At 40.7% G+C, this 24,485-nt stretch overlaps 1 protein-coding gene across 1 annotated transcript in view; it reads right to left on the bottom strand.

The window, feature by feature from the left end:
• Positions 1–7,714: 7,714 nt before the first annotated feature.
• The window catches only part of HOMER2 (homer scaffold protein 2), a 57,463-nt gene continuing 40,692 nt past the window's right edge, over positions 7,715–24,485 (bottom strand). The window contains exons 4-9 of the mRNA XM_074880735.1: positions 17,977–18,069; positions 16,510–16,649; positions 14,814–14,970; positions 12,444–12,554; positions 9,427–9,507; positions 7,715–7,997 (exon numbers count right to left, since the gene is read on the bottom strand). Of these exons, the coding sequence (XP_074736836.1) occupies positions 7,809–7,997; positions 9,427–9,507; positions 12,444–12,554; positions 14,814–14,970; positions 16,510–16,649; positions 17,977–18,069 (771 nt within the window). The 3' untranslated portion in view covers positions 7,715–7,808. The remainder of the gene's footprint in view (positions 7,998–9,426; positions 9,508–12,443; positions 12,555–14,813; positions 14,971–16,509; positions 16,650–17,976; positions 18,070–24,485) is intronic.

The following is a 24,485-nucleotide window of genomic DNA, read 5'->3' as shown; positions in this document are numbered from 1 at the left end:
TAAGAGGACAGAGGCTTGTATCTGATAACTGTAGGTGATGGAATGTACACACAGGTACTCCAGTTATACTAAGCTTTACAATTATGCAAATCCAAACAGATAAATGCTTTTTTTGGCTAAGAATTAGAGACCTTTACTTGCATTTTACTAGAGTACATATAAGCTGCTTTTAGAGCTGCTGGTTATTCAGGGACTGCCACAGTTTGCTGAACTGCTTGTCAGAGCTATTGATGGCTCCTGGTAAAAGATCGCTGACGAAAGGTCGGGGGTAGACGTGTTTCTCGCTCACACCAAAGCTGACATTTGCAGCCTTGCAGGCCAGCGTAACAAAGGCACAATGAACCTCAGCCATTTAACAGTCTTCAAACCTTCTTATTTCCTTTGGGGAAGCCTGGTTTGGTGCAAAGACAGTAACTCTGCTTCTGCATGATGAATACAATGATGCTGAGAGCATCATTACATACTGTCTGGAGATGGACTTCTGCATCATCCCCTACCAGGGAAGTGCTGTTGAGTGTGGACTGTGTTGCTGGACACCAGCCGGGATCTTGGGAAACAGTCTCTGCTGAGAGGGCTCTCATTAACTGCAATATGCTGATGCAGGAGACTGGTGGAGAACATCTCTAATTTCAACACAGAGGGTTACATCTGAGTGCTAGGTAGTTCCTCCAGAGAAAATACCAGCTCCAGCTGCCAACAGGGGCTGCTACATCAGTTACGGGAATCACAAGAGGGCTTTTGGTTCTGAGCATCTCTCAAAGAGAGTGGTAAAAAGCCTTCTCCTAGCGACAGGCTTTTCTCAGCATGCAAGAAGTCCAAACTGCCACCCCAAAATATTTTTAGATACTACTTTTCCAGTTTAGTTATGTATGTACCCATCTCAATCCTGCACTCCCCTCTGGATGTGCTAACAGCATAAAGTGAAGCAAGACACAAAGGACCAACAGATTATCTAAGGCACTATACCAGATGTCTAGATCAAAACCACATTCTTCTTATCAAAGGACAGCATTACCTTGAGTTCAGATTCGCAGCCACAAAGATGCTAATTTTTCTAAGTCAGTGAAGACAGTGAGACAAGAGATTTTACTTAAACTATATATTTTTACATAAAACAACTTTATGTTACAATAAAATCAGATAAAAATCACAAAGTTATATAATAAGTTCATAAAGAAAAAAATCAAGTTTTCCTTTTATATATATAAAACCCAGCATTTACTGCTACTAGGAGTCTAAATGTTAACATTGACTGTCTATGGTCAATTTAAAAAAAAAAAAAAGAAAAGAAAAAAAGAAGAGGAAAGTACTTTTTCACAGCAGACAAATGACGAGGTAAGAGATGTTTTTACAATGATTCAACTGTAGTAAACACTTCAGTTTTCATTAAACCGTATACTAAATATAATAAACCCAAACAAAAATATACATTTAGAGCACTGCAGTGTTTTCCCACAGTTGTGTATCAACAAACTGTCAGTCATTCACTAAACTTTACTTGAAACAGTAAAAACAGGGTGTATGTTTATCTTTAGTACTAAAATCTCATAATAATCTAAATATTTTGGTATAGCAGACCACACTAAAACACTCTCAGAACTTTCAACTACAAGGGATATATTCATGTTAAAAATGATGTGCTTTGCTTGTCATTCATGATGAGTTTTATAGAATATCATGTTCATGATCACTATTAGGCAATTAAATGAAAACATCTAAATGCTGCAAAATACTCCTTTATTGAGCATAGCTCCCTCTTCACATAATCAAGTTAATCAATGTACTGCAAACTTAGAAGCTTAGTTCACAAATCTTACATTATCAGTCTTTTTAGCTAGTATATGGCTAAAATAATTATTGCTGACCAGTGTTAAAAAAAAAAAACAAAACCAACCCACACAATATAACAGCAGGCAGATTTTTCTCAAGTGCCTTTCTTGTATGTACCATTATTATTAGGTAACTAAATGATCAGAAAGAAAAAAGAAATCTATTTCAAAACGTGCATATAAAATTTTTGGAGGTATAGGCACCTTCATCCGAAGACTGTATGTTTAGGCTATCTGTTTAAAAAAAAAAAAAAGAAAGAAAAAGAAGAGCTAAGACAAAACACAGTAGAAAGTCAAACAGGTTAGACATCCAACATCCCCCAGGGATGCAAGCCAAGCCCTCCCAGCCAGGACCAGCTCTGCCAGCAGCCTGCAGGAGAGCCCTCCTTTGGGAAGCACCTTCATCACATTTACCATTCACCTCCTGACTCTGTATTTCTCTTCAGATACCTTATCATTTACTGCAGAGAATGGTATTTAAGACACGCAAACTTCATGTCAAGTTTATAATCTAATAACGAACCTAAAGAACTGCCAAGCTCCTGGGGGTGCAGGACTCCAGGCACAGCATCCCCGGCCAGGCTGTGTCGGCCAGCCGGGGCTGTCTGGAGGTGTGTCTGGATTAAATGTCTTGTGGCTATGTATTGCTTTGTTTGATACACAGGTGCTTGTTGAACATGATCCATGGAAAGAAAAATTACCTTAGGGTAGCTGTGTCTTACTGTTGCTAAATCATGCCCACAACCAGACCCCACCAGCCCAGCCTGGGAGGCCTTGCTGCCTCGCAGTGCCCTGAAAGATGAACCTGCCCTTCTGCACGGTCTCTGGTACTGCTGAGCCTGTGTAGGATGGCAACAGCTTTTCCTATTTTTGACTGAAAGTGTCTGACCATAAACTAGTGCCGTGCTGCAATGCTCTCGCGCTGCACAGCTCTGTGTGTGGATATTTGCCCTCCATCCCTCACATTGCCACGTCTGTGATATGCTGAGGCCTTCTTGATATTTACAGGCTTAACAAGCCCAGAACTGCCTGGACAAAGGCAGGTGAGCTGATGGATCAGCGTGGCCATCCTAGACCCTTGGCACATCCACAGCTTGTGGTCAGAGCACATCTTTCACTGAAGCTTCTGCTGAAACGGTTGTCAAAATTAGCTGCTGATGATCCTCCCTTACACCCTTTCACTTTGGATTCAGCATCACTCATGCACTAAGCCGAGCAGGGCGTTTCACCCTGATAGTGGTTTTATCATTGCTAATCCATAAGCTCAGGAAGACAGCACTATATTCCTTACAAGACATTGACGCTTTGAAGGGTTTTGCAGAGATAACTATTCAGAAGAGCCTAACAAAGAGCATGGTCTTGTAGCTGAGAGACTCCCACCACTACGAGGTGGTGGCTGTAACAGGGAATCTTCCTTCTGTTGTTTATGAAGCAGCCAAAGGTGGCAAAAAATTAATAAGGGAGAAAATGAACGCTTGTGGAAAAAAAAAAAATTAAACAGCATGCAGAAGAGTGCAGAAGCCTATGGACAATTTGTGCCTTGCTGAGATGGGGACATGGGCTCCCCATGCCCAACAAGCTACCAAGCAAACACAGGATGAGCACAGGGTGAGCACCTGCCTTAACTCCACAGATGCTTTTGCTGATGCTCTTCGAAAGCGATGGCAGTGGCAGGGACAGCAGGAGGAACAGCAGAAACCCTTCCTGCTCTTCTTAATTCATTGAACAGCTTTAAAAAGTGCTCACCCTAAATCACTCACATAAAAATAAAATCAGGTCTTTGTCTAGAAAAAAGGCATTGTCTAAATAACATTTGTTTTCTAGGCACAGATGCACCCAGTGTAAAACTATTTTTAAAAATGCTAGGATACAGAAAGTGAGAGGTGGCACTGAATTTCTTACAGAAAAGACAGTTTTCTTCCAGTGAGCTCACCTAGTAAAGGAGACATCAATTAGATGTAGACAGGAGAACATGAGAAAGTACTAATTTTGCTGAAAATGCACATTTAGGCCAAACAAAACTACTTGTGAATTTGAGTCAAAATCAGCAAATAAAGATTCAGTCAAACGGAAAAAAAGCAAAAGGTCAACCTATTTTATTTTTGGGGTGTGAAACAATGTTTCAGTTCTTCATTCTGAAATAATTTATTCCAGAGATGAGGCTAAGGTTATCTTCCAAAATGTGAAATAACATATCTAATGGAACATTCTTTCCCCTCAGAAGTAATTATCTCCATGCATTTTTACGTCACAGAATATTTCTAGGTTTTTGTGCTAATACAAAGTAGACCTGTTTATCTCTCATTTTGGCCACCAAAAAAAACCCAACCCCACCATTATTCAGCAGCTCTAACACCATCTCAAAGGAGCAGCTCACTGGAAATCCCAGAAGGCAGTAAGACACTCTCTAAGCTGGTGTCACAACAGGCCAGCACAGAATTTTCTTCCCGTATAGCACCGGGGCCAGCCAGGCAGGATGGGCAGCGTGGCAGGATCCACGGCGGTGCGGCTGACAGGATTTGGCACAGGGAGTGCCAAGCGCAAGACCTTTATTAACGAAAGACCATGTAACTGAGGTAGGATAGGTCCTGCCATCAACCACTTAGAGGGAGAAACCTGTGTCCACAATTTGCCCAGCACTGTATTTTAATAACAAATAAAACCAAGCTCTGCAGACCCTCTCTTGGACAGGGATGAACATTTCTTGGCCCCAGCAGCGTTTGTGGCTCTCCCTAAGCAGGCGGCTGCCAGCTGAGCATAGCTCCTGGCTTGGGACGCCCACAGCAACGGGCTGGATCCCCAACACACACAAAAGGAGGAACAAATGCATCCTTACGATGGTGTGGGCATTTTGGTGGAGGAAGGCTGGCTGCCCCAGTGCTCCCACCAGGAGGGAAGAGACATTTCAATGCCAGGACGAGTCCCTGAGGAGCAGCGTGGGGCTCACAGTTTGGCAGGCAGGGGTTATTGCTGGGCCACCACAGAGCGTCAAGGAATAAGCAGTGTGTGACACCAACGGTCCCCACTCAGCAGGTGCATGGGGCTCTAGTCCTGGGGCAGGGATGGGGCCAGGCTGGAGAGGGGAGCTGCAGCTGGTGTCCAAACACTCTTGAGAGCGTGCACGGCCCCTTCCTAGCAAGCTTTTGGCTTTTCAAGAGGAAAAATACAATGAAAGAGAGGGAAAGGTTAAAAGAAATGGAGTTTGAGGGAGGTTTTAAATGATTGTACATAAAAACTCTCAACTTACTGCTGTTGGGAAGGAAAAAGAGAGAAAGAAGGTAATTTATAGCAAGACCTTGGCTGCTTGAAGGATGGAGTTTCCCCCAGCGTATAGCTGCATACAGGCATCCGTAACATCTCAACATCAGGGCAGCAGCAGATACATACATTTGGGGCAAGACTAGAAAGATAAGGCAGGGATTTCTCTAAGGACATGCCCATTGTTCCTCTGCTGGGCACGAAACACCCAGAAATAACCGCCCGTGTCAAAACTGTGCACTGGTTTAATGTGCCAGCATTAAATTCCATCTGTTAAATTGATGCAATCCCCTAGAAAGACTTTTCTTGCAATTTAAGAGTGGCTTAATACACTCCTAATGAACTGGATCTGAGATAGACCTGACCAAAGTGAAAAAAAGATCTGGATTAACCCCAATAAAATAATTTGTTCACAGAGTCTTTTGCATCCCTCTAGTCAGAATCATGTTAAAAATAATATTTTATATTAAAACCAAGAAGGAAGCCCTAAGATTCCTCAACAGAAAAAAGGAAACAAGATGGAGCAAGGTCCTCGGTGCGAAAACAATCAACCACTGTGACAAGGAGAGCCCTGACGACCCATATTGCTTGCAGCTCTTAGTTGTGTTATTCCCTGGTTCCCAGCTGATGCTGGGACTGGCTAGTTTGGGAACTCCAAAGCAGCATGGGAGGAGAGGAGAAGCAAGACAAGCTGTCTGTTGAATGGTGGTGTCTATCTCGCTTGCTATCAAATAAAAAGACTAAAAACGGAGATTACTTGTGCACAACCACACACAGTTTCTGACGTCATTTTCAGTTTTGAGAAGTCTGATCTAACCCCACATTATGCAACTGTTGAATCTTCCATGCTGGCAAAGTCCAATTTTCACACGCCTACATGCTATGTACCTGATTTTTATTTTTATTTTTAAATATCAACAGCCTACAGCAATTTTTTTTAAAGATACTTAAGTGGTCATAATGGTTACGAAAGGTCCCAGCTTCACATCAGTTGTTTAAAAGAAGCAAAAGCAAAAAATACACAAAGTCCAGTCTGAAAAACAGGCAATGAAGACAACGCAACAGTAACAGATGAAAAGAAAATTCAAGGGACAATTGGAGACAGAACCTATCTCCAGCATGCGGATTATAGATCTGTGTGCAAAAAGTATTCAATGCACGTTTCACCTATAACTCACCTTTCTTTTAAAGGTCACTTTTATAACTGAGATGTGCCAAGAAAAGAAAAAAGCCCCTAAATAAAAAGAAAAGCACGGCCATTTTCTATCAGTCACTGCTGGAATGCAGTGACACGGTGCTTAACCAAGCTTTCGCCTGAATTAAGCAAATAATAAAATAATGTCACATCAACAAAAGTTCTTTCCTGAATTAATTCAGATCCCATGTAAACAGACTCTCAAACTAGGTTATGGAGAAAGAAGAGAAGGAAGCTGAAGGCAGTCCTAGGAGCAAGAGCAAAACTTTGGCTGAATTCTCCTCTCTGGCCCTTTTTACATCCCTGTCTGTGATGACGTGAACTTCCTTCTCGCTGAAGCCCAGTGTATGACCTTGCATTTCTCAAAACATATTTAGAGCTGCTGAATAATCAGTTTGAGAATACAACAGTATTTCTGCCTTTCAGGTTGGAGGTTTTTTTGGACAGTCTAACTTGGTGACTAATTCCCACCCTACTGTCAAAGATACATGAGGTGAGAATGCAGAAATCATAGGAAAGGATTTTGATTTCATGTGGTCATGACCCTGCCAGTCTCCTTGCTTCTGAGCAACACCTTCAAATAACCTTATATTGCTTTTCAGATTGTCTCCTTCTTCACTACTGCAGAAGTTAATCAACAGTGATCAAGTTGCACAGAGCTGCGTGCGCCCTGTGTACAAATCAGCAACATACCGCTTTTTTAAATAAGTATCTGGTCTCAAGACTCAGGTGGGCATTTTTTAAGAGATGCACATAATGACAGAACTATATGGGTTCAAAACTGAGGGCCAAAGAGAGATGATCTTGCTAAGCAAGAGAAGCTGTCTGCACCTACTGGGTAAGATGCATGACTTGAAGAGCTGAAATTCATTTCTACATAGTTGACTTTGTGCTGTATGGGTCCAGGCAAGCACATGAAACTTGGAGGTTATCTGAAATCCACTGGAATTTTTTTGGTGAATCAGGCCTGATTGACATGGTCCCTAAAGATACTGGTATCTGTGTGAAGTGATTCACTTGACTGCAGCTCATCACAGGCACATTTTACAAACTGTAGGAGCTCCAGCTAATCTCTCTGCTCCACCAAGGAATAAAAGTGGATGTTTCTAGGAGTGCTGATAGTCCGGACAAGAAAAAGACTTGTTTTCTGTTTCTATGGTTGCAACAGCCCTTAAGAAAGATATAAATTTCCCTGCAACAACTAACTGCATATTCATTTAAGGTAGATCTAGTTCCAGATTCCTGAGACAGAACCCTCTACCTGTTCCCAACTGCACGAAGCCAGAGCAGCAATATAGAAAGTTTCTAATCTCAACAGAATTCAGTGAGCAGCATGATTGGTTTGGAAAATAAACAAACAACAAAAAAAAACCCAACAAAAAACCCCCACAGCAAATTTTCAGCCTCTATGTACAAAAACAATGCAAACAAGTGGAACATTCTCGTTATATTTTGTAAAACACATGTTTGGGATCAACAAAACATCAAACATCCAGACCCTAGATTACAAAAAAATCTATTGCCATCTAATCGTCAACCCCAAGTTTAGACAGTCCTTGTCGGAAATCATGTAATTCATCTATCTTCCCGTCTAGTACATCTAAAAAATTCTTTAATTCAGTTTTAAGGTTGGTCTGCCTATGTTTGCTCTCTTCGACTTCTGTCCTTAGTGTTCTGACTTTCTCTTCAAGATCTTTGTTCTTTTTCTCAGCAGCCTTAAAGACAAAAGAGACAATAAGATGAATCATAGAGAAGAAGGATGAACAGCATTTAATAGGGTAAAGCAACAAACGACAGCTGGGCTGTAAAAGTTTGCTTTGACTTCTGCAAACTGAATAACACAAGCACCTCTGAGAGCAAGTGACATGTGCTAGTCAGATTAAAAGGAAAGAAAGCCCACGCAGGAAAGGACACAGATTAACTGGAAAAGATGCTTTGCATCAGATTTTGTCATTTGGTTGATATCTTAAAATTCAGCTGGATTTAAATCATGCACTGTGCATATATTTCTGTCATTGCTACAGTTGCAGAATTAGACAGTGTGCCACCAATTACATACAGAATTATCTATGGTGGTTTAACCTTGAAAAACAAGCTTAGAAAATACTGCCTGAGGAATAACATTGCTTTATTCACCGCTTTTGGATTTTTATTTTTTTTTAAAGTTCCACTTTGTGTGAGCACTCAGGCAAGGAATGGGGCAGCCACGTAACACTTCCCTTGCTGCAGTTCATTCCATTATTTTCACCTCTCATTAGCTCTTCTGCCTATTGTTCTCCATTTCATGCGTGTAAGCACATGCTTATTCTCACCACAAGCCATAGACGACATACTTTGCCATACTGAATCCAACAAAATTCGTATTTTAACCATTTTCAGCATCTGCACTCCTCAGCAGCCTTCTAAATGATTTTGGATAGATTATCAGAGTGACGGCTTATTTGATTGACTGGATTTTATTTCGTTGATGAGACTGCTTATATTTGTTCTCCTTTCATGTATTAATTTATTGCATTTACACAAGCCCCAGCTTTAACAAGTGATGCCCAAAGCCCAGCCGCTGGCCGGGGCAGGGCTCTGGCAGCCCAGTGAGCTCCACTCCAAGCGAGCACCTCCCAGCAGAGGAGCCACACGTGCAAAACTGAGCCACAGTGAGCCATGTGTTGCTGGAAACGAATGATGCGTCATGTAAACGCATCCTCAGGTGAACTTTTTTTCCCTGGTGGTGTGCAGCTACGCTCATCTGTTTCTTTCCAAAAAGCCTTCCCTGGTGCCACTGCGACAATTAGCCGCAGGTCTTGGAGTGCTGCTTGACATACACACGGCTGCGGCGCAGCTCCACAAGCCCACAGCAGCAGAAATATGGGATACAGCATAGCCTGGAATCTGCAGGAGATAGATGCAAGACAATCTCAGGCAAACCAATTTCTGCAAACAGCAAGGCAAAGAAATGAAGCTATTTAATTACTCCTGTGCTGGGAAGGGCACAGCGTATTTTGCACGACATTAGCATTTTTTGTTTTTTACAAACCGGAGCTCTTTTGCCTTCAAACACTGAAGTCTGAACAGAGAAAAGCATATAGTTATGAGAAAGAAAGTAAATGTATCAACCATTTTAAAATTAATTTAATTGCTAAACTGTACCTGTAATTGTTGAGATACAGATTCACATTCTGACATTAGCTGTGGTATAATTTCACCCTGCTTTCGGAGCTCTTCCAGTTCCTTTGAAAACATAAAAGAAAAAAAAAAATATTAGTGTAAGCTTCAATTTAAAACATAATGAAAATTTGAGAATATGAAATGGCTTTTCATATTTTATTGTATTCTGCACAGTATTTGGATGTAAAATAATCAAAATAGCATGTCTGCATTCCAAAACATATGATAATTTTCTACTAGAATACATTTTTTTCCCTCCATTTTTAACTCTGTATTTCTAAAACAGACAATGTAATCCAATCTCTAGCATGAATGCCATTATCTTAATGAAATCTTAACCTAAAACACATACCTATGCAAAAGATACTATTCAATAAGTGAGAAATCTGAAGGGCTGTAATGCTACAAGCAATTTATAGATGGTAGCAAAGAGCAAATTAGACATGAATTTTCAGTGATATATGGCAGCAAAAAAAGGCCAATGGCATTATGAGCTGCATATATAGAGGCATCATTACAGAGCACAGCTGTAACTGTACAGCTCTGAGAACCCCCTTCCCACTGAAATTTGTATTCGGTTCTGGCATCACTGTCCAAATTGAGAGGACTAGCTGAAAGGAGTTCATGAAAAGAGCAGCGTGACTTGACAGGAGTCCACGTCTCTGACGGTGATTAAGACAACTTGAATACATTAACACCACAAATGAACACCAATGTGGGTAGTAGGGAAAGACTCAAAACAAAGCCTGTACATTTTTTGCGATTGTCAGAGCATCTGAAAAGCACATTTACACGTCCAAGAGAAACTCTGTGACTTGACTTGAAGAGAGTGCAAGATCCTTCTCCAGAAACTGCCCATGTAGGTGATGGTCTCAAGAGTAAGCAGGGGTATACCCTCTCTGAGAGGTGCTGACACAGGACAGCAAAGCCAGTCCTATCCGAAAGGCAGATTTCTTGGCTACGAAAGGTGATTTCTTCCCTCACAGGTGAACTTACAGCATAATACGAATGTAACAGAATCCATAAGTCAAGCTCTTCCACAGGACAATACCATTTTCCCTCAAGTCCCCCCCAGTTCCCCTGTTTTAAGTACATCAATACTCTACACTTCCAGTCTCACCCAGATTTCTAAAGAATCCAGTGTATCCTGGAGAGAATGTTCCTTTCTTCCGAGGTTTGCCAAAAGCACCAGTACATTAATAAATTCTTTTTCTGAGAAATTCTGTAATTCCAGGACAGCTTTAACTGCTTTTACTGTTTTCTCCCATTTTTCAGCATTAGTTTACAATAATATAAGAAGACAAATAATAAAATATTACAGATTTTTTGTGAACTGCACTGAAGAATTTAACTAATGTAAGAGTAACTATATCCAGGCAATATCCCAGCTGCTGATATAGGGGAAAGAAAGCGTAACACCCTTTGTTTTAAGATATGAGCTCCCATGCATATATATCTGTATATATATGAACAATGCCTGGGAGCTCACATCTCAAAACATAAATATATATATAGAGAGAGTAAATATATATAGTATAATAAGTACTATACTGTATGCTTACTATATATAGTATAATACAGTGTGTACATATATACACACTATATATATACATTTTTATATATGCCATCTACCATATACACTATATATATAGAGTACATATATGCACATATTTTTCATATGCCATGTACCATATACTATATATATATACACACACACTGGGTACATGGCATACTGCATACAATATATATATAAAAATATAAATATTTCACACTGTCCTGATTCCCATGTCTTTACATTTCTCTCTCATTTCCTGCATGAAGAGGATATCATGGCAACGTCTATGAGCAGGCTTCATGCTGGTTTGAATTGCAGACCATGAAAAGGTTACTTATGGGTGATTTAGACCTAATCAAGAACCTGCTAGTGTAAGTATGCAGTTTGAAAGCAAGTTAATATATTGTCAGTGTAAATGGAAGATAGGCATGTAATATTCACAAGTCAATCAATTTTCTGGTTCATTCAGTACCATAAAAATGCAAATCTTGAGGAAAACGCTAGCAGAGAATAAGGATTATTATACATGTTATTACCATAGAAAGGTTGGGAAGAAAGCATGACATTTTCCTTTGAAATATGGGGCTGAAAAACATATATTTATAACAGTGCATCAAAACCCATCTCCCTAAACTATTTCCTTGTGCCATCTTAAAACCCCTTAACAGCACTGCTTTTAAGAGCACCAGCAGAGATACTGTAATGGCACATGGCAAACTTCAACACACCTGCTGACAGCATTTCTCTTCAGTCAGCACAGCGCATTTGGTCACTGGAATGAATGAAAAAACCAAGGATCCCATTATTTTCCCCCCTGTTCAGGGGATCCAAGCCATCAACATCATTCTCCTTCAAAAAATGAACACCCTGTATGTCAAAAATGACAAACTGGGGTACTCTAAATGAATCTGGATTTCTCACTCTCGGCATTAGTCCTGAGATAAGAGGGAGGCCATAAAACAGCAAAGCTGAAGACTACGAGCCATCCAGCAAAAGAAGCAAGACTTGTTACCCAAATGCCAAGGTATTTTGTAAATGAGGTCTTTTGAATGATGGTCCTGATGTCTATGGCAATTCAGGCATGGGGACTGGCAAATGAAACTGTTCTCAGCACACATATGTCTGGCTTTGGGCAACAAGTTTCATCACTCCAGCTCTTGTATTAGGAGGAAAGGGTTGTATACATAAAAGTATCGCGTTTGTTAACCACTGCCAAATTAAAGTGTGCTGTCACAGCGCATAACACATCATGAAACTGGGATCGAGGAACTCTATCAAATTGTTGCTAAGGAGCTGTATGTGGAAAATCTAGAAACAGGCAACACCTTGAGACATTGGGATGCTCCTAGTTGTAGGTGAGCCAGCCCATAAATCTACACCCCAGAGAAGCAGACAGACCCCCTCAATCTCTAAAGCATGCCATTTCTGTGTTCAGGGCACTTACCAGCTCTTTGTCCTGAAGTTCTGTTTCCAGTTCCTGGAGACGTCTACTCAGCTGTGCATTTCTTTCCTTCTCTTTATTTATTTCATTGCACTGTTCCTCCAGTTCTTCAATCTTTAAGAAATGTCAGACATTAGGTGAAATTTTTCAAATTTCTGAAAATCTGGGGCAGAACACAGCTGATGTAAATGGGCATTACTCCACTGAGCAAAGGGAAGGCACAGACAACTTTAATTTGTCATGGATCTGTTTCCTAGATCATAGCACTTGATTCACTGCAACAAAATTATCACTTCTCTCCTTAAAAAGACCCAATTTACACATCCACTAGGAAGCCCTGGGATTGTGTTTATTCTCTTCAGCACACTATCTCATATAAGTACTCAGGAATGCACAAAACACTGAGCTGCTAAAATAAGCAGAGCTGGGGATAAAATCTGCACTTCACTTCTATGAAACCAACACAGGATTATAACGGATGGATTTTCTTAACGCAGCAAGGAAAAGAAATCTCTCCAGCACTCCCAGCTTTGCCTCCTCAGGGGTTGCTGTTATTCTAGCTGGAGTGCATGGGACAAAACATCAAAACTTTGGGGGGAGAACCAGTTCAGAGCAAGGTACGTTACTTTGTTCTCTTACCCAGGGATGTGCTTTGCTCCCTCCATACCTCCTCCTGCCAGCTCTGGACTTAGCTCCCAGAAGGTGCACTTCCCACAGGCCGATGGGCCAGCTCATTAAAGTATGTACTTTAATTCTCAGCTTTGTGCTGCTTTGGGATTATAACTTCCCTCATTTGAAGGTAGAGCAATATGCAAAAAATTGACCCAATTAATGAAGGAGAAGAAACTTCCCAGGGCACTGCAGTGGTGCAGTGTCAGCGCCGAGCAAGAAACCTGCTTGGGGGAAAAGCTCAGAAAACCTCTCTGTATAGAAAAAGACAGAGCATTATACAGACAGCATTGCTGCACAGTCTGGCTAGTCACTGGTATGATGACTCTGCAGCTGTATTAAGGCAGTATCATATCTAGGCTACAGCTACCGAGATGTGGCATGTTTTATCAGTTAAAGAGAACAACTTTTCTCTGCAACAGTACAGAAAAGTAAAAAACCACAGTGCAAATTATGATATTTTCTTATAACATGCTGTTCCAGTCTCTCACTTTCTCCTATCCAAAAGGGACTGGATACAGGAATGCAAATTGTGTAATAATTAATATTAATTTGCTAATGTAACATCAGTTAATACAACTCTGGTCTGATCTCTGAATTATATGACTGTGCATACCTAAAATACATAGACAGAGTATATGTCTCAGTAAAAGGTTGCTCCACATGGATTTTCAGTGCTGACAGACAGCCCAGGCCACCTCCAATGTTGAAATACTATTTGCACCCTACTGACGTATAAAAAGATATGAAATTCCTTCCCTCTTTGAAAGCAAACACTAAATCAAAAAAAATCCTCACCAGACTGATACAATCTGATCTCTACTCCAAACGTCCCAGTGATCCATCTAAGTGAGCAGGAAAAGGATCCAGCTTTTCCAAAGACATCTAAGATGAATAGAGTGAAATTATCCCTGCAAGCAGTGCTACAGAAACCAGGCTCCCCCGTGCCTTGGTTGGTGCTAACCCTGTGTGGGGCTGTTACAGATAGCACAATATTATTTGAGGGACAGTACCACTGACTACTCTAAATTGAGGCTTTAAAAATTTAATTATGAATTGTCCTCTGCTGTAGCTGCTGCTCACCCTTAGTTTTACACTACTGAAAAACTCTGTGCTCACTAAGAGTGGAAAAGGCTTTTGACAATGCCTGTTGGCAGGTTTCTGGATGAGATGTGCCCAGCGTTAGTGCTGGAGGACCTGTCTCAGCCTACAATGCTGAGGACATAACTCACGTCCTCATTCCCCTGCCCGCCACTGGGATTTGCTTCTAATCCTGAGTGGCTACCAGCTTGGTTCCCTGTGGGTAACCAGGCCATAACCATGCCTTCTGCCCATTCATCATCTGGCAGTATTTAAGTGAGCTTTGAAAGAGATACGCAATAGTAATCCCACTTTTAAAACCTTTCTGTTTTATCACCCTGGCCAGCAACTCCTGCTGACATCAAGTATCCCAAATCAAGAGGCAGGGAGTTTCACGTGATGTGGCAGCACCAGTCCTCCCGCTGATCCCCAGCCCTTTGAACTTCCCTGCCTGCTGTGTGAAGAGGGAAGCAGCTGCCTTAACCCTCCTGTCCACCTCCCTTTCAAAGGCAAAATCCATCTCCTAACACACACAAAGACAAAGCAGCAGCAATCTAAGAGAAAGAACAATGGCAGGAGCAGCTAAGTGGAAGAGACGGCTCTCCTGGGGGTATGCTCTGCTACCTTGCTCCTGAGCTGGTCGTTTTCCTCCTTGCAGGCTGAGAACTGCTTCTTCCAGTGCTCGATGCTGGCCGCAGACTCCTGCAGTGCCGTGGTCAGCCGGGCGTTGCTCTCACGCAGCGTCTGCAGCTCCGTCTCCCACTTCTTCACGTTGGATGAACTGAGAAAAAACAGGTCCCATTAGGTGGCTTCACCTTCTAATTCTGCATATCATTACTCTTTACCTGACTGCAAACTCATCCATCCATGGTGTGTGTTTACCAATAATTTGGTTGTTTTAAGATCAGGAATACTCAGATGTATGTAATTGCCTTTACCCACTGCCTGCCTAAGGAGAACATAAGCCTTAATTTGTCTGTCTCTGTCAAAACAAAGGGATCTACCAACTCCAGCAACAGTGACCTGTGTGCCTGGAACAACTCAAAGCAGGCTGTGGGGTTAAGCGGACAGCCCCCATTTGCAAACAGGGGTTTCACTCCAGTGCTGTGCACGGTCTGTGCTCACCCCCAGAGCTGCGCGTCGCTGGGCACCCACCGCAGTGCAGGCCTGGGCATGTGGTACCCATGCAACAAAGCGACTCCACGCATTTGCGGATGGGACAGTAAGTCAGAACAGAAGATGTCAGGGGGTTGACACCATCTATATTTGATATTTTTTTTAATTCTCAACCTTAAATATAAACCTGTTATGTAACGATGAAGAATTAAACTACTCATTCCCCAAAGCTTCAAGCTGCAGCATAGAGCACAAGATTAGAGACTGAATGGAAAGAAGGCTTTGAAACTCCCTACATGCTAGTTGCTACTTGCCTGTGGAGGTGTCTTCAGCAGAAGGAATGAGCAAACGTTATGATTTGAAATAGGTTACGCTATTGAAATGTCAATAGAGGGGATGTACTTCAAATATAATATATGCAACCTTAGAATTGCTCACTGGGTAATGCTGCTTATGGTGCTGCTGCCTTATTTTTTAAATAGCTTTTTAAGAGTACTTTAATCCGGTTATATTTTCTTTCCATTCACAGATATATTCACATGCAAGAGGCAGACAAGGCAAGATCCCAGTAGAGAATTATTCTATTTTAATGTCGTAACTTTGCATATTCCAATGCCTGTAGTTTCACTATGGCTGCAAATTACTCTTCTCAGCATTTTCAAATAATTTATCAAAGCAAATAGCAAAAAATGTGACTTCAAGGGGCACTGTCCACAGCTTTAGAAACATCCCCCTAAGACTTCTAAGCAGCCCAGTGAAATTTCTCACTTCAACTTTTTACGGTTGAGTTCATTCCCTTTTATAATTTTAAATATCCGTATCTATTTTCATCAAAGTAATTGTAGCAAACTCAAAGAGGAAGAGAGATTGGCTTCACATGTTATCAGTAGCAATTGCTCTCCCATGGCTTTAATGTTATTTCTGTAGCTCTAAAACTTCACAAACAAAGGTGGTTGCAAGAGTTGGCATCAGCAGAATAAAAGAGATCTGATTTAATCACAAACTAGATCAGGAAAAATCTAAACGGTAACTATCTCTCAACTCAATACTAGGAGGTAGTTGCTAAAATCTGCTCATTCATCCATTCTGTTGCATCATTTTAAATTAATGCAATTACACTTGAATAATTTCTGTTAATATCACTAGCCATCAGATAATTACAGCATGCTATTCCAATGTCATTTAGGTATTAAAGGAACTTCACCTCTGAGCTAGAGCAATTTTTAATTTATCATTCTCAGACTTGAGATGTGCCTCAGCAGGACCACCATGTGATGCCTTCTCATCATCTGTCCCGTTCACACTAGATGCTCTAGTGGAAGATGGTGTTTCACGTCCAGATTCCTGCAGCACAACACACAAATGATTACTGGGTGTCACCTGCATCTCCTGCAACACCACAACACCAATTTCTTTGTAATCTTGATCCCACACCACCCTGCTGAGACCTAGGCTGCATATGTTCTCCTGGCAGAACAGTGGTAACAAACAACATACCCGTTACATCTTGGCAGCAAAGCCAGTCTGGTTAAAAAGAATGAAAAAATGATAATGATGCACAAAATGGAAGGTTAAAGTGTTAAAATTTTTTTGAGTGTTTAGCTGACAAGGCTTGTGTTTTCTAAAGGTTATTTGGGGTTTTTTTAAGATAATGAAATAATACAGTGCACCTGGAAGCACACAAAGTCCAAACCAAAAATAAAAAAAAAGAAGATACTGCTCCTCCAAAGAGATACCATTCATACAGTGCTTGGTGCTGATCACCAACAGAGAATGAAGAAAGTGAATCATAAAGGCCATGACCAAAGTCTTTAAAAAATGAGTATCCAAAGTCAGCCTCTCAGATCAATATTTGTGGACTCCACAAAGGGGGTTAGTTGCAAGACTAAGAGCATTCAGCAGCTTTTTTTCTGATCAATTCCTCTCTGACCAAAATTCATCTAATTTTCCTCCAAGCAGGTTGTCCTCTTGTCCAGGCCAAGGACGCCTGCTGAACAGGGTTCATTCTTACCTAATGCAATGCATATGAAATTACAGCCAAACATATAGGGAGACTGGCACAACACTCAAGTTTCTTCAATTTGTAAGAAACCCAGATCTCCCTGGACACAGAGGCACTTGGCTATATCAAGGTGTGGTGTCTAGAAAAGCATATGGTACAAAATATGCAACACAAGCTTCTTCCAACCGCTCACTACAGCACCGCCTCTGTTCCCACACCCCAGCTTTCCACCAGTCACACCCAGGTAACAAAGTCAGCCTCTCCATCGGCAAACTGAACTCCTACAAAGGTACATTAGACAGATGACAAAAAGAAGTATCTCGATGAATCTCATTTACTGTCTGCTGAAGCACTACACTGACTTACTTTCCAGTGACCCAAACTATGTGTAACAGTACAAGTCAAAGGACGTATCGCTTTCCCTGTTACTACGTAACAGCTCAAGGACTGCTGAAAAAAATTACATTTAAATGAAGGCAAAGAGCATGGATGGATCAAAAATATTCCTCTGACAATGCTAATGTCCAGCAGCTAACAATTAATTACCTTTGGCAATTTTCATTTTATATACTTTAAGCTTGCTGCCAGAAGCTGGTACAGTCCATTAGAAAATTTAACTTTAAATTATTTATCCTGTATGCATACAGGTATTAAAGCTAAATTACAAACCTGGGAATGATTGCTTGAGGTCTCAATTTTCTCTTGAGATCTGTCTCTTGCTAGTTTGGCAGCTTCTTTTACTTCTTGGAATTTCTCTGCAAACTGGAAAAAAGCATGAAAGATATTTATTAAAATTATTTATCATCTATTAAACCGTTCAGATTACTGTCTTTATACAGTTCACAGATCTCCAAAAGTGAGCAACTAATTTTGATAATTTAAAATTTTTGGCAAGAAAAAGCATTTTAATTCTTTGGCAGGGAGGTTCTTTCAAAAGAAACGGGGGTGTTTCTAAAAGTGGGACATCTCTGTAGCTCTGGCTGATCACAGTAAGAGCCCGTGGAGAAAAAGGAGCTATTAGTGTCTCGTAGTTTGATTTGGTTTTGTTTATTTCCTCCCCTCCTCTGTTTCACTTGGTGTTGACAGTCTAATAAAGTTGAAAGTACAAAAGACATACGCTTGGATAAAAAAACTATCAGCGTCTTCTATTCCTAAGAGCAAGTCAATTAAATTAAAGCATGCAAATGAGCTCATCTGCAGGATGCAAGCAAGGGGTTATCAAGACACAGAAAAAATGTGAAGAAGGTAGATCTGAATGTATGATGGGGCCATATGAAAACACAGCTCTTCTGGTCTAATTTTCTTATTACTGTCGAAAATAAAGGTAGAAGACTTCAGGGAAGGGCTTGGACACTTCCTGTAAGAGGGTTATATCAAACTGGGGGAGGTAGGGGAAAGCGAAGATAAAGATGAAAACCAATGATCCCAATTGCTACAAGTTACTGTAGGACATCTGCTCCCAAGCCAGTCTGGGACTTTTGAAATACAAGTATTGTCACAGTGTTTGAAGTTTTAAAAGGAGGATTGCAAAGATGGAAGAAAAGGCGTAACACATAATTGATTTTAACTAAGGTGTATCCAGTATAAGAATGGGTAACTGTCTTTCTGCTAAAGCAGCTTAGTCTTGCGTGCCTGTGTTTTGAGAAACTTGAAATGCTAGAAAGGAAAGACATATTTAAAGTAAAAATATAAATAGATGTATTTTATTGCACAGTTTGTGAATGAAAGGATTGCCATTATACCCTCAGATAATTCAGAACACTTATGACAAAACTGTAAATAAAAGCATGAAAAAAAAAAATCACATTTTATAGTCAAGGAATGGGAAAAATCATTATCCACTTACTAATCTTATCTTCTAACTTTTACATTCACAGCAGGTATTTAGCATGCTCTCTCTCTGTAAAATGCTGGGACTATAAAGACTGATAAAACAAATCTTCTCCAACTGGTCTAAGAGAAATCTGGATTTATATGTGGAGGCACCTGTGTTTTGTAAAACACCCACAAATGGAAATTTCCAACAAACACACATACATCATTCTTAAATCCCATGGACTAGCACATTCCCAAAGCCAAGTGAAATTTCAGATGTAGACTAAGATCTGTGACGATGCTTATGAATGAAGATCGAGCTCTCAAATCCAGCTGTTTTCTATACGACAGCTAAAATTGCATATGCAAAGTATGTGGTCTCGGATGGCAGTAGGTGCTATCTGATGGCATATGCAGTCACTACACACACAAATGACTTGATTACCTTTGTAGCCCTATAAAGATCATGAGGAACAACTACATTACATTTTTGCCTTAAGTGATTTAACTCCAACTTTACACAAAATGTATCTCCTGCTGTGACAAAACAGCTATAACAAACTGATTATTTCTAAACATTGTATCAACAGTAAGTTCTACACTTGGGTTTCTTGCAAATAGTAAAGGGCTATTTTGAGTCTCTCTCTTACAATAAATCTTTATGGGCAAGTATGAAAAATTTATGAGGGTTCTTCATGGACTATATGAAATATGGGAAGACAAAAAGAATTGGAAGTAATCTATCAAATTTTATTTTTGCAGCTATCTTCATAAAGCACACAGGAGGCTGCTATGAAAAATTATGTGAGCTGAGAGGAAAAGGACATTTTTCCACATTTCCACAGCAAAAAATTATATATGACTGAGCAAAGCTAATCTTCAATATAAAACCAATAATGATCTCATTGAACAATAGATTTCAGTCATTGTCTCTAGTTTACCAACACATGTATTTAACACATTTGTTTTTAGAAACAAGTACAAATAACTGAATTTTTCACCATCTTAGTGACAGATCTTCTGCTTTAAGAGTCAAAATATTACCCTTCATTCTTATCATTGTTACAAACTTAAAGATGGCTGTAACAGAAACGGTGGTGAAAGACTGTCTCTGGTTTTTGTTTACCCCATACACTTGGAAACAGTCAGTGCGTAAAGAGTTCTGCTGCTGCTGCTTCTTCTTCATTCTTAGCTAATTAATACCTGCTAGATTTTACTAACAGTCTATTTTTGAAAGCTACAGAGAATCACTTGGCTTGTTATGAAATTAAAGCCTTTCACTTGATCACTCTGAGTGCAACAGCACGGTGGTGACAGCCCAAACTTGTGTAGCATCACCAACGCTAATTGCTACAGCAGCAGACCAGGCGTTTCTGAAACTATCCAGATCCCAAGGCTGACTCTGAGAGCGATGGCATGGCCAGTGTCTGATCACTAGCAGATATTAGAAATGGTTTCTCTCCAGCACCTGATTTCTGTCACAAACATAAATAATTGACAAATAATTGATACTACAAAATCATGTACCACCTCCAAGACCTAAGCTGACTTTGAGCTATCAAACCTTTGCAACAATAGGGACTGCTTTTTATATGTGAAATCTCTTGTTAAAAAGTGAAAGAATCTTCTGTTTAGTAAATGAAAACTCGGTAAATGTGGTCTCGAGGGGCATGTATAAATACCCCAAACCAACTAAAAAATCATCATGTTCTTTCTCCTTTCATCTTTACTCCATCTTCCCTTTCCTCCACCCTTGTCCTTGGCAGACAAAGTTCCCCAAAATTAGCAAAAAAACCAACATTGAAGTAGGAGTGATTCCAACTAAACATCACTCCAATAGTCCATGAGGGCTGCTATAGGGGAAAACCAATTCCGGCTCAAGCAGACCCAGTACAATGGATAACATGATGTGTCTTGCCATGCCACAGGAAGCTGTGAGACTAAGCTGCAATATGGAAAAGATTTGCTGCTACCAACGCTTGTGAAGGCTTTTAGTCTAAAACTGCTGCAGCCCACGAACACTGTTTGATTATGAGTCTTGGCCAGTGAAATTTAATGGGGACTCAAGGATGTTACTGTGCACTGCACAAATTATTTAAAGGCTGCTCAAATCTGCAGTCAGCTTGTCACCTGGAGAAATATATATATATTTAAATAGACTTTCTTAACATTTTATACGTTAAAAAGCATTATTTTGTATATGTGTAAATTTTAAGCTCCTGATCTGGCATTACATTTTACGTCTCCTACTGACAAATTGTGCCAGTGTCAGATGAAACAGCTGCTCCCACCCAAAGCAGTCTCATAAATATTTCATCACCCTCTCGGTCTGCAGAAGGCTGGGTGATGCGACGTTCCTGTTGGGGAGCACCACCGTGCTGTGACCCACAACGCACACGTCACTTTGTCCATGGTCTTCTCTCAATGAGCCCTCAGCACCGGGCAGATTGGCAGCCAACAAGACTATTTACTCCAGAAAGTGACCAGCAATTTGCTCTGGCACAGCCAGTGTGCTGACAGCACTGATGCCAGTTGGACTGGGAGGGGCAGGCTCTGCTCTGAGCTTTCTCCCCTGCAACACAGCACCTGGCAAATACTGCACACATAATGTGCATGCATGCATCGAAATAAAGTCCAGTGCTTCCCAGATGCTGGATGCAGTTGTTTTACGATGTGCAAAGTCCAGGTTTACTGAGTTTCTCACCTGTATAAATCTTTGTCCCTATGCCCTTGACTACCTACAGCTCCTCACGTAGCACGTCTGCGTCAAAGCATCCTGAATGATAGCAGAAATTTTACTTAACCACTTCATGTGCAAAATACATCACTACCTTTGCAGCACCAGCCCTGCCTCTTCATCACACTCAGGCACATCACGAATTCTCTTTTGATTCCTGTTTCAATTTGGCTGTAGCAATGTTTGAATAATGTCTTGAGACCTTTTTGAGGCACAGGGTGGGAAGAGGGAAAAGGAGTGTCTGCAAATCTTGCAAGAGGGGAAAAGGACGCTGACTAGGACATCAACTTTAAGCCCTGGGATTCTCCCAATCAATGTGAACGGTAATTAGGTTACTAGGTCACTGAATGCAGTTTTCATTAATGGCTCATGTTTAATTTGAACTGCTTTTCCCTATAGGTATGGATTAATGCTTAAATATCTCAAGAGAAGCAAGGCATTAGAAAGAGACAATATCTTTTATTAGGCCAACCAATATACTTAAAAACACAGACATTTTTAGGCATGCTAACCTCTTCTCCTGTCTCATTAGTTTTCATTGTTTTCAGCAGACATTTTTCAGCTTTATTTATTTATTTTAAGACACAGCTATTGATTTCTGGTTTAGTGGAGTTTTAGTGTGTCCTTCCAATCTGACTAAAAACTTCAATTATTTTCAGTAAAACTGGCAAGCTTTATATCTTTTATAAGAGTATAATTATATCAACATAAAATGAAACTTGATTTTACTGTTCCAAATACACTTGTACATCTATAATCTCTCTACCATCTCTGATCTTTCTTCCTAATGGTTCAATAATTAAACTGAGGAGCATGGATGATAAGGGATATCTTTGTCCCATTGCTTTGCATGGTGGTAACAAACCAGATTTTCTTACATTTTCCAGCTAGCTGTCAGATTTTTTTTTTTTTTTTTTTTTAAATAGATCATCTCGAGCCATTTTCAGAAGTGCTCTCCTTCAACATTCTGACCAGAAAAAGTCTTTCTGCTGATTTGGAAAGCTTTTCCTGCAAGTTGAAGGCTGTATTACCATCAGTGGGCTCTTCAGCAGATCGTGCAGTGCAAACAGATGTGCAAACTGATCTAGGGAGAAACATAGCTGGTGCCAAGGCCCTTGTGCCCACACAACATGTTTTTCAGATTGGCTCTAGTCTGGCCACATGAACATTAAAGAGCTGCTTTTTGATACCAGCATTAAATTTATTCTAAATACATGTTTGGACAGTTTTGGAGAATACTGTAAAATCTCTCAGATTAGGGTGCAAGGACCTCCAAATGTACCTTGTGCCTTGTTACACCTCTCTTCTCCTGAGTCAGCCTCAGCACCACCGGCTCCACGTGGCACACGGTGCATGCTTAAGCCCAGCCAGCACCAACGTACACCGTGATCACCCGTCATGTTGCAGAGGTATGATTTCAGTAATTCGGGATTAAAAATTACTATCCACTGGTTCTAATTCTTTCATTTGGTGTCTAAATGTTGCATTGTATTATGGTTATCTGTCATGCAAAACAACCTATTCCCCTAATTCCTCCCATATTCCCATACTACTTATTACCTACTATGAACACCTCTTTGCCACAGGAGTGGAGAATATACACAGGTGAAATGAGCAGTTCGCTACACTTGAGCAAGCATCATAAAACATAACCATCACCAGCACCTCATTTTTAAAAAACAGTCTTGCATGTGATTCATTGGGTGGCCTTAGCATCCCAGAAGAGAACATTATTGCCACAGTACCTTTATGGACATCCCCAGTCCAAAAATAATTTAACACGAAAAGTAAAATATGCTTTACCTCTAAGAAATACTTACAAAAAAGGCAATTCTCTGGAAATTGCAAAAACTCTGTAAGACAAACTTAGTAAAATAGATTTGTATAACAATCCAGTTGATGAAAAAGTCCTCCTTCTACTTCAATGGTCTGCCTCTGCTATTTTAGACACTACAAGAAACATCTTGTTCTCCTGATTCTTTTCTTATCAAAGCACACAAGAGCACAGCAACACGAGAGTCTGTGTGCCATGCCCAAGGACACAACGTTGAGTTAACTGACAAAACCCAGTGTCAAGTAGCCATGCTTCAGGTGTCAACTATGTGTTAGATAAGTAGGGATTTTTTACTACATGAACAAACAAACATCTCAGCTGCTTGATGAGCACTTGGCAAGACCACTGATCTAACGACTGAGGATATATTTTAAACTGCTGGTTATTCACATCAACAGGCAGCTCTAGACTTTACAAGCCTGCTGCTGTAGTCAGTCCCTGGTCAGGGAAGTGTTGCATTAATACCAAATCCATAGGCAGGTTTGCCCTTTGAGAGAGGCAGCTCTGCCAGCAAACCTGGCGTCAGACCTCCCCGGCTACTCATCCCCCTGTCACTGCCACGACTCACTGCCACCTCCTCAGGTCTGTGATTAAGCAACTTTGGGTCAGGGCTGCAAATCACACCACCGAGCTGAAATGCCAAAAACGCAGTATTATTTTAAGCCAGATGAGTTTACCCAGCCTCTTGAGAGCATGGCCCCTCCAACAGTGGTATCTGCAAAACAAGGGCACCAGCAAGCCCTGGGGGCTGGCAACTCCTTTACCTTGGTTAGCTACCAACAGCACCAAGTC

The sequence above is a fragment of the Strix uralensis genome, chromosome 11 (assembly GCF_047716275.1).
Source record: "Strix uralensis isolate ZFMK-TIS-50842 chromosome 11, bStrUra1, whole genome shotgun sequence".
Lineage (NCBI taxonomy): Eukaryota > Metazoa > Chordata > Aves > Strigiformes > Strigidae > Strix > Strix uralensis.
This window is presented reverse-complemented; position numbering and strand designations above follow the sequence as displayed.